At 33.4% G+C, this 11,369-nt stretch overlaps 1 protein-coding gene across 2 annotated transcripts; it reads left to right on the plus strand.

Moving 5' to 3' along the window:
- Positions 1-1,489: 1,489 nt before the first annotated feature.
- Positions 1,490-9,419, plus strand: LOC115242664 (synaptic vesicle glycoprotein 2B-like). 2 transcript variants are annotated; one of them, XM_029819127.1, is made up of 11 exons: positions 1,490-1,892; positions 2,997-3,221; positions 3,398-3,560; positions 3,694-3,815; positions 3,943-4,187; positions 5,920-6,098; positions 7,378-7,546; positions 7,708-7,822; positions 7,943-8,102; positions 8,174-8,331; positions 8,553-9,419. In XM_029819127.1, the coding sequence occupies exons 1-11, from the start codon at positions 1,826-1,828 to the stop codon at positions 8,603-8,605; spliced, it is 1,656 nt and encodes a 551-aa protein (XP_029674987.1). In that variant the 5' UTR covers positions 1,490-1,825; the 3' UTR covers positions 8,606-9,419. The 2 variants fall into 2 exon arrangements, with proteins under 2 accessions (XP_029674987.1, XP_029674988.1); XM_029819128.1 differs by having other exon boundaries at positions 1,491-1,892; positions 8,204-8,331.
- Positions 9,420-11,369: the final 1,950 nt, after the last annotated feature.

An 11,369-nucleotide genomic window follows, 5' to 3' on the forward strand; every position in this document is an offset into this window, starting at 1 on the left:
AAGCGACCACCCCACGATTGTTGTGTGGATGGGAAAGTGTATGCATAGACGCAGTGGGTTCCGCCCCCCCTGAGAGGCGGCTCCACTTCCGGAAGATATAACCTAACCCAAACCTATTTCTGATTTAAAACTAAAATTTATGCTATGTACACGGGGGCAGTCAATTACGTTCAAATCGTTAAACTTATTTTGTTAATAACGTTTTAATAAAAAACGAGCGACGGCTAAAAGCTTTTGAATGTTGTTCAGGGTCATGATCTTGACAACATATGTCAAGGTCAAGGTCATCGTTCCAAAACGAAACCAAATTCACTCTATATCTAACCTTAACCCTTCTAAAACGTACATGGTGTCGTAAAATTATGTTCTATTCATTAAAGTTTCTTCATTAATAATTTTTTAATAAACTACGAGCGACGGCTATGACCTTTTGACCGTTGCTCAGGATCATGACCTTGACAACATATGTCAAGATCAAGGTCATCGGGACTGCCTCCCTTCATCGGCATATTTACCAGAATAATTTTAATAACGATTTGGCGAAAGATACGATCCCAGCATATTTTTTATATAGGGACTCTCTTGAGGCACAGCGTAACACGCGCAATCGGCGGCTTGGCCGTCGAACCTTGAATGGTAGTGGGGGACTCGTAGGCATCGCCTCAGATATCGGCCCAAAAAGGGCATCTAAGTTTAATGTGTTAGCATTATATATTCGTATGAATTATGAATTATCCAGAGAAAGAGAGAGAGAGAGAGAGAGAGAGAGAGAGAGAGAGAGAGAGAAACAGAAAAGAAAGAAATAAAATGTATATAAATGATAATGGTAATTAAATAAAATTTTGAAGTAATGATATTCACACACACACGCACGCACGCACGCACGCACGCACGCACGCACGCACGCACGCACGCACGCACGCGCGCGCACACACACACACACACACAATTTTTAATTTTTATTTTTTTGTAAAATTAGAAATAAAAAAAGGTGTGTGCGTAAGTAAAAAATTAAGAATAAAATAACACATTTATAAAGTAGTAAAAAAGAATATGATTAAAACGAAAAATAAACTGACCTGAATAAAGTCAGAAAAAAATGTATATAGTCAATTATAATATATATTGTCAATTTAAAAGCAAATAAAGGTAAGTGACATTTTTAAAACTGGACTAATATAATAATTTTCCAATGATAAAATCAATCTAAAATCAAATATCACATCTCAAACACTATCATTTTAATTATTTTATAATTAATATTAATTTAATATTGAAGAATATTGCGTCAGTTTATATGATAGAGATTATTGTATACTTTTTTTCTTTGTTTTATTATATTTTTATAGATTCCAACTAAAATTTATATATATTGGTAAAAATCAAAGCAATTAAATGTAGATTAGAAATATTATATGCATATACGGAGATATCGATTGTGTATTCTTGTCAAATATCAAAATTGTCGGCGTGATAGTAGTAAATCAGCGGGTTGAGAAAACCAGTTTACTTAAATGATAAAAATGTTTGCGTGAAATCAAACGAGATTAATTCAGAAAGATGACAAGGAGAAAATGTCTTTGAAAACGAAAGCTGATTTCATCAGCTCACCCGTCAGAGATCTTTCTGTAGCATCCATGTATGCAGTATATAAGTGTTATCGACTGTTATTACTGTTATGGAATACTGCTCTTTGAACAGAAGCAGAACAATCTCCCGTTTTGACGTGTGCGTACCGGAAATTCGGAAAATTGCTTCGATTGATCGTGGATCATGTGTTGTGTAATAATTTTGTGATAATATCTCGCGAAATAGATATTAAGCGATGTCGTACAATAACACATCTAATATTGACGTCTCAGAGAAGAAAAAGACTGAACAACGAGATTCGAGTAAGTGCACAATACATAAATATTTATTGTTTAATAAATGATGTTTAATAAATAAATGTTGATTTTACTTAAGTATGATATATGTGACATTGAAACCTGGCAACTTTATAGTGCCTTTAAAGCTACGAGACATGATTTCTGGTTTCAACGAGCTTCTGTATTGCTGATTATTATTTAAATTTTACTTTTTTTTGGTAGACATATAAATTGCGTGCAAGTAGAGGAAAGTAGGGTAAAACCGGGTACCTTTTTAGATTTGTCTTCCTACAAAAAATCTGAGAGTAAAAAAAATTTTGCCGCCGTTAGTAGTCTTTAGTGAACCTTAAACTATGAGAAAATAAGGCTACTTGCGGAAAAAAAATTTTTGGTTACGATAAATAACAAGATTTTGTGGAGAAGTCAAAGTGCCCGGTTTTGTCCTACCAGTAGGGTAAAACCGGGTACTCATTTAACAATATGCAAAACACTGTGTAATCACAAAATCTAGATTTATTTTAATCAAAATACAATATAAAGATGTATTCTATTGACAAAAATCACAAATAAAGATATCCTCTTGTTCGACATTACTGCAGAACTTCCTTATTTAACTTTTTAACTTTAGGGGTCTCAAAAAGCTTTTTTTTTAGTGGTTTCTTTTTCTGAGCATTAATTTTCGTTTCCAACTGCTTTTCGTAGGGACATAAAGTGAGAATAACACTTCTTCCTCTTTTCATTATATGAGATGTGTAAGTACCCGGTTTTGCCCACAAGAAAAGTAACAAATACGGCGGTTGTATATTCCGGCGTACAAAGTGCCGATCAAAATTAATATGATATACTCTCTAATATATACAGAATGCAATGCTGCACTTACCAAAACAGATACTCTATATAGAAAAAGTGCACGACAAAAAAGAAATATCGTGTGCACAGGGGCACGGTTTGTTTTAAAATAATGATGACGCCAATCTACAACTAATAACACAAGTTAGCCATAGATAGCAGCATTTATTACGAAAAAACAGGGGTACCCGGTTTGACCCGCCTACCCGGTTTTACCCAACTTTCCCCTATGTATATATAGTACATAGCAATTTTCTAGAACTAAATGTATATTTGCAGTTGTGATTGAAGATGTGCCAAATACGAAAATCGCGGATTTCGAAACGGCGATCACCGCCGCTGGAACCGGAAAATTTCAATATCTTCTCATTCTTGGGATTATCCCGGTTTCATGGGCATCTAGTATAGATACATCTAATATGTCAATGATACTTGCATCCGCAGAGTGCGATTTAGGATTGTCACTATTTAACAAAGGGCTTTTAAACGCCATTATCTATGTGGGTGAGTGATAAGATGGCGTTTTGAATTATTTTCAATGCATTTTAAACTAATATTATATTAAAACAATATAATGGAATTATTATATTATAAAATATAATAGTAAAACAAGAGATAAAAAATAGAGTATAAAGAAAATCTATCATAGTTTTATATATGTGTACACAACATGGTGCTAGGTATGGTGTTGAGTGGTTTTATATGGGGCTACCTCGCTGACGTTAAAGGAAGAAAGAAGATTATATTATATGGCTATATGGCGGATGGTATCTGTAATATACTCACAGGTTTCTCGCAGAATTTTGAGACGCTTGTGTTCTTCAAATTTCTCAATGGCATTCTGTGAGAGAAATATTATACTATACTATATTAATTCGATAGCTATTCAAAGAAAAACGAATGAATCAATCTTAATTTAAATATCTATTTGAATTAACGATCCAATTAACGGTCGGTTTTATTTTTGTCATATTAGTGTAAGTGGACCGCATGCCACTCTCGTGGCATATTGTTCTGAATTTTGTGGTGCTAAAGGTAGAGTGAAAATTCCAATTCTTGTCGGCGTCTCCGTTTCGTTCGGATGTGTAGTTAACGCAGGTAAAATAATTTTATGTATATATATTAGAGAAGATAAATTATATAAGCGATTATATTTTAATCTATCTCTATCTGAAATAAATTAATTTTCTCATAAAACTAATATTTATTGTATACTTGTGACTAGTATTCGCCTGGTTAGTGGTTCCTCAGCCATGGTCAATTGTCTTTTGGGACGGTGCCTTTGTCTACAATTCCTGGAGAATATATCTAACCATCTGTGGACTACCGACGTTGATAGGTGCCTTCTGCCTATGTTTCTTTCCGGAGAGTCCCAAGTTTTTGATGTCACAAGGTCGTAATGAAGATGCACTTGAAGTTTTTAGGAAAATCTACAGTATGAACACTGGTCTGTCTAAGGATAATTATTCTGTAAGCTCATAATAGACTAATAATATACAGGGTATATCGTAACATGTGGGACCCACTTCAACGGTCGATAGAAAACATAAAGACAATGAAAAAAGTTCATATAAATATGTGTCCCATATTTGACTTTGTTTTCGAGTTACAGCCAAATGATTCCACTGAACTGTTTGTACAATACTCGATATCTCTCGACCTGTTGATTAGATATGTTCTAGGTTATTCCAGTTTGTTCTCTTGATAAAAGTAGTTGATATTGTGCTGTGCATTAGATGTGTTCTAAGGGTTATTATGATAATGAATTATCCAACCTGGGAAATGGCAGATATGCATTTGATGTATGGATTCACTGAATGTAATGCATTAGATTTTTTATTTGTGGGACCACGTTTATTCAACACCCATTGCCAGCATTGAAATATTTTGTCAACGTATACAAGAAGGCTGCCAACGCATCCGACAAACATCTGGTATTTTTGAAAGTATGCGGCATTTTACGACATGACGACTGCAGACTTGCATTCAGACCGAAGGTGGCCATTTTGAGCACTTCCTACAATGTTAAGATAGTTGTCTCACAAATCGCAATTAACAAAAAGAATTGAAAATTTAACTATACGTTAATAAATGCGGTATCTACACATTTGTACAACTTAAAAGCAATTGACCGTCCCGAACGCGAGATAATAAAAAATTGCACTTTTTATACTTGTTGCCTATGTAAAACGTACGAAAATCTTGTATATTGAATTTTAATAATTAGAAAGAATAACAAGAAAGTAATGAAAAACTAATACAAAGTAGGACACTTTAGGAATTTTATTTAAAAAAACTGAAATTATTGACCGTTTAGTTTTAGAAATATAATAATAAAAAGACCTCACGGTATCATTTTATCCTTGTTGTTCATCAAAAGTTAAACAAAGACAGATGATGCTCGCGAACGTTGCGGGCATTGATTTGGTAATAGCGACTGAAGTGAGGAGGGGATTTGAGGTGGCAGGAGGCACGTACCAAGCAACCATTCCCTTCCGTGGCAGTGGCACTGTCGCAACTGTGTAAGGCATCTACATACTCTATCAGCCCGACAAATAATTGTTAGAAAACAATATTTGTGGACTTGAGAAAATATTTGAGGTACGAGTGGCTGAATCGGGAATCGAACTCGAGCTTTCGCTTTCCGGGCAACTGTTCTTACCACTGAGCTATTCAGACCTCATACCTTATGCTACTTTAACAGAGCTTATACGACTCCAGAGCAATGTTAGAATCTCGCTCAATGGATACAGTGCCGACTGCCATGGAGAGACGACATATCCAGCACGTCTCCAGAGCGAAAGTCATATGGTCCAGCTGCTAGGGCTAGTTGATCGCTCGTGATGAACTTGCATCTATGGATCCTCGAATAGAATGTCGAAAAGTTTTCAATCGGTAACCGTAGGTAGTCGGATGTTTTAATGTTGATTTAGAGTATAAAATTTTGGATTGTGTCGCGAGACAACTATCTTAAACAGTTCCACATTATTGAAGTACAGACATGACTCGGAAATAAGATCAAATGAGACACATGTTTATATAAACTTTTTTCATTGTTTTTGTGTCTCCTGTCCATCGTTAAAGTGGGTTCCATATGTTACGATGCACCTTATATAATAATTGTGTACTACCTTGTATAAAAAAGTTGTTCAGATAACAGTGAAAGAAAGGAATGCAAATATTTCACACTTTTCTTTGTTAGATACATGCCTTGGGGGATATAAATTTAAACAATACTATAGAGCAATCGCATTCATCAAAATCTCAAAATAACACAAAATCTTTAAAGACTGGAATTCAACAGATGAAGCCTATGTGTTTGAACCCAAATCTGTTACGTATGTTGTTATTTGTTACCATACAATTCTGTGGAATGTTATGGTGAGTATTTAATTATTCATATATATATAAATAATATATATATATATGTATATATACAGGGTGTATCTGAAATAATGCACTAAACTTTAGGAGCATATTCTATAAGTCAAAATAAGACTTTTTTTCCTATGAACATGGGTCCGCAAATGAACCCTTCTCCGAGCTAGAGGCCTCTAAAGTTTGGGGAAAAAATTAAAAATTGGAAACATATAAATTAACTTATTTATTCAATCGTTAGATAATATATTCAGAATAACCGTAAATAACATCGTAGAAGCAATTTTCTTTATTATTAGTGATATAATAATTACGAATCCTCGTGAGGTGATCGTCACGAATGTCATAAATCAAAGTTATCAGAATGGTGAGAGTAATAGTGTAATGTGTGCGCGAATATCCGCGTGATACATGTGTAAATCGCACAAGGCTTTTTACGAGATATAATAAGACACATCATTCGTTGTAAAAGTTTAAAACCTCGGTTAGTTATACAAGTGCCACGCTGATGATTGAATGACAGATTTGAGAATTTATGATCTTATCAGCGCCTGTAAGATATACATATACCACACATTTGTTTCTGCATATTTTGCTGAGATATATTTCCATTATCTGGATACATATCGCACCGGATTTCGTATACCTTGTGTATCACGTGTTCTACTAAATTCTTCTACTAAATTAAAGATATGAGTCGAGGAGACGAAAATAAAATTGAATACACATCGTCCCTCGCTTCAGAGAAATCTACTAAAATCTTCTACTAAATTAAAGGATGTCAGGCTAACAATGGCAAATATAAAACGGCGCCGTTTGTCGGATTAATTGTGCAATCTGCAATTAAATTAAACATCATTTTTATTCTCTCGCAAAGAGCATTATCGAACTCGGTGAAAATTTTCCATTGACGTAGATAACGACAAAAATAAGTAAAACGCGCGATTCGCAGACTAAACAATGTAATTTTCGATAGCATATTATAAAGTTAATCTTATATCCACGCATACAACGCACATGTATAGAAATTTTTTATTTTTTCATTTGAATAATGATACAGAAATACATTATATTGACGTGCAATTACAATTGAATTGCGACGAAAAATAAATGATATTCATAAATTCTTTAAATAATCACTGGATTATATTTTTTATTTCGATTTATATTTATACACTTAAACATTTATTCAATAAATGCTAAACAATTTGTTTAACTTTATTGTAACATTTATTAATTGTATATATTGTATTAATGTTTTCTATATTTGTTACATTTATAGTTTAAACACCCTTCGCCTCTGGCAGCCACAACTCTTTACGACGATAGAGAACTTTAACAGCCTTAATACTAATATAACTAATCCTAGTTTTTGTGAAATATTGGATATTTCGACATCTGTCAAAGAAAATAGAACTACTACATTGGAGAAAATGTCAAATTGTGAAAATGTGAGATATATACATGTATAAGAAACGTATATTAATATACAATATACATACAAAGAAAGTTAATTTTAGAAATATCATAATTAAATATAAACAATATTTATTTTTTTAAAATTTTTTTTAGATTTTATTATATTCTCTGTTTAATAAATTGATTATTTCAGATTGTTATAGCAGATTCAATCTACATTGACAATATTATTGTGTCAATTACTTCTAGTGTTTGTATATTCTGTGCCAGCATTTTTGTTAATTATCTCCAACATAAATATCTTTCATGTAAGTTGTCTTCCATTTATGTAAATTGTTTGCAATTATTTAGAAGAGAGCAAGAGAGAAAAAATAGGAAAAGAAAAAACTTTCTCTGTATTAATTTTTTATAATTATTTCTTGATATAGTCATCAGTTACGGATGTGCGCTTTTGTGTTCTATATCTTTAATCTGGTCTACAAATATATTAATCATCCTTACACTTACGTGCTTATACATTGGATTAATGAGCAGCGCTTTTAACGTTACGCTTGGCGCGACTGTTTTGCTTTTCCCCACATCTTTGAGGTTTGCCTCGTTTAAATTTATAAAATAATTTGCGCTGACTTAAAAAGGATATAATAATAATTAATGTGCAGTATGTATTCAATTTTATATCTATTTATCAGAGCCATGGCAGTAAGCATGGAAATGATGATAGGAAGAGTGGGAGCCATGATTGGTAATCTGATATTTCCGATCTTACTTGAATATAGCTGCATAGCACCGATTATTAATCTGACATGCTTCAATTTGGGTAAGTATTTTTATCATTAAAAAACAAAATCTTAAACATATTATCAAAATATTGTATAACATAAAATAAAAGATTCGCGATGCTTCAGATAATTTCACAATGTTCAAAATAGAAATGGCAATGTTAATTTGCTCCTGAAAAAAAGAAAATGCATTATTATTCGCATATATCTCAATTTGCATATATTATCTTATTAATAAATGTAATTCTATATTTTTTAGTATGTATGCTTCTTACGTGTTTCGTGCCGAGTACGCGCAAGCACGCAGTGTAAAGATCGTTGTTTTGCTAAATTATATGAGATCAAAGAGAACAATCAGAAGCAGAGGATCTCTCAAAAAGAGAAACACAAAAGGAGCACATTGTCGGGCCTGCTCAGGTTTCGTACTTCTACGGTCTCTTTTTTAATAACATTTCCGAGAATCCACGATCGTTGAGCGGAGCCTCCAAGGACCTAGATCGAAGCTTATCGTGAACCATGATCGAGCCCGTATGAGGGCGGACAATGGTCATGCATATACATGCATATACACAACGAAAGACTGCACGAGGCCTTGAGTTTCACTTTCGACACATCCTGGAGAGCCCTCCAGCCTTCACCCACATGCTCGTTCTTCTCTATCCCGCGCCTCTTCTCGTGTGGACGCAGCTTTATCGTAAATCTCAGGACCTCGTCATTTCCATATGCCATTGTTGATCAATGCAATAAAAAATGTATCACGATGTACGTAAATTTCTATTCGAGAAGAAAATCGAGATGAACATGCAAATAAAGTATGAATTAAATACATTATCATGCAGATTGTTAATGAATAGATTTACGGCAGTGTTTTAACTATTTTTAGACACATAAATATGTGAATTATTTAAGAGAAACTCTGAAATATGCAGTGCATATTAATAACTCTATTTTATGATATTTAACTTACATATATAAACTTATATAAACTTATACTTTATAAAGGAATAGGTGGTTTTCGAGAATTATCACAATAAATTAGTGATTATAGGATTTGTAAATTACTCACGTTTTTTTTTGTATGTGATTTCTATGTAACTAAAGAGGAAGAAAAAAGAGAAATTGTGATATATATTATATAATTTATAAAAATTATTATTTTTAGGTAAATATATATTGATAGCAATACACACGCACATATGTATATTATTTTATTGTCGCAGATGCTGCAGAAATGTAAAGTAATTAAATTAAACAATTATAATATAAACAACATTTATATGGCAAATATATAATTGTTATAAAATAATATAGAATTATTCTATAATTTTGAACGTAATGCGCACATTTCGATGATTAACGTGTGAAAATTAGATAGAAAGTACTAGCATTGCGTTCGCGCGCGACGGTTACATAGTTAACAGTTAAATATATGGAGTTACGCAATTAAATTGCACGCGTGTTTAACTGTTAATGAAATCACGTAGTGTTTCATTAACGGCAGAACGCGCGCGCGCGAAATACAGTTTAAAGTGTCGGCAACTTCCTATGGCGTTTCATGATATAAGGGCTCCGCGCGACGCCCTGAAACTGCATTCCGCATAAATTGCGGAAAGGAGCTATGCGCTGCACACACGTATCCGTCAGTGAAAAAAACGTGTCTGCATTTATTCCATTCGTCCCATCCACGTCATGAACAACCGCCGGGGCGACTCAATGTCTGCATTAAAAGCCGACACGTACTTGCAATCCGGTATGCGTTAATATCCCAACAACGATCTGCATCTTCAACAACTTCATCAACGGCTTCATTTAACAGATATCTTACCCGACCACCTCTTAGTTACATGATCGAAGGTATTGTGAAGGTTCCTTTGGATATCTTCTCGTAGTAACGTTTTCATATCAATTACACAATGCTATCTATTAGCATTAACAAGTTGTATTTTGTATAAAATATAATGAAAAGGAAGAGAGAGAGAGAGAGAGAGAGAGAGTTTTCTGCTCATATTCTAATTATCATCCGTTCAATAGTATAGTAAAATGTTTAGAAATCTTTCTTAGCTCTTTAAATCAAACATCTAACAAGTAACTTCGAGATCCGCCATCGAGATAAATATATATTCTATTTACATCAAATTAAATTCTTACAATTAATTATTACAATAAAGATTAAAAGCAACTTTTGTCCTAAATATATCCGTGCCTCTCTCGGTGCAAAAAACAAATAATCATACAAAGAAAAATGGGAAGAACAGACCGTTAATCAAGCGAGTCGCGTGAGAATCACTTCTCTAATCATTCTATACGGACACGAAGTATCGTCTCGTATCGCGATTTCACGGTCGCTATTCGCTCGATCGTTCCTTCTCGTGGGTACCACTGTGGCAAGATAGTCGCATCGGGATCGCATCAGTATGATACTGTTAACTCATCCCGCAAATACTCTTGGGCTTCCATGCGGCTTCCGTTGCTTTTCCACCGCGGCGTTCTTGAAGAGTTTAGAGTCAGCGAAAAAAAAGAGGAAGAGAGAGAGAGAGAGAAAAGCTGCGCTCTCTAACCGTTTATCATCTCATTTATCGTTGCATCCCCAATTGGTCTCACGCACAACTGCATAAGTAAAGTTAAATCTATCGTTAATATATATATGTATATATACAGGATGGGGCATTTAAAGTGTTACAAGCTATTATCTCTGAAAGTACACATATATATTATTAATTATTTTTTTTATACCAATTGATTTGTCTCATTATTCTGTACATAAAAGTATGACGGTAAGATTATCGAAAACTAAATATTTTACGAGATATTTTATTTTTTATATCAAAATATGTCAGATTAAAAATAAAAATCTTTGTTATCATCATAATTATATATATCCGCTACCGGTTTTATGAGCAGAAAAAAATATAAAGATATCTGTAGATATTCGTCGAATATTTTATTCAGTTTTTTTTTAATAAAAAAATATGAGAAGATACTTCAATCGCGGTAACATTAAAAAAATAATTATTTATGAGCATGATTGCTCCAGAGTAATATCTCGAATGCTTAGAGAATAGATCGGTCAGGAGGT

The sequence above is a fragment of the Formica exsecta genome, unplaced genomic scaffold (assembly GCF_003651465.1).
Source record: "Formica exsecta isolate Colony F162 unplaced genomic scaffold, ASM365146v1 scaffold614, whole genome shotgun sequence".
In the NCBI taxonomy this organism is placed as follows: domain Eukaryota; kingdom Metazoa; phylum Arthropoda; class Insecta; order Hymenoptera; family Formicidae; genus Formica; species Formica exsecta.

What these genes read in the sequence shown, in the direction of transcription:
- LOC115242664 (XM_029819127.1), top strand. Translation starts at nt 1,826, where the DNA reads ATGTCGTACAATAACACATCTAATATTGACGTCTCAGAGAAGAAAAAG. An exon ending in AAACGCCATTATCTATGTGG is followed by an intron (nt 3,222 to 3,397) that starts GTGAGTGATAAG and finishes ACATGGTGCTAG; the next exon opens with GTATGGTGTTGAGTGGTTTT. An exon ending in CCAACATAAATATCTTTCAT is followed by an intron (nt 7,823 to 7,942) that starts GTAAGTTGTCTT and finishes TTCTTGATATAG; the next exon opens with TCATCAGTTACGGATGTGCG.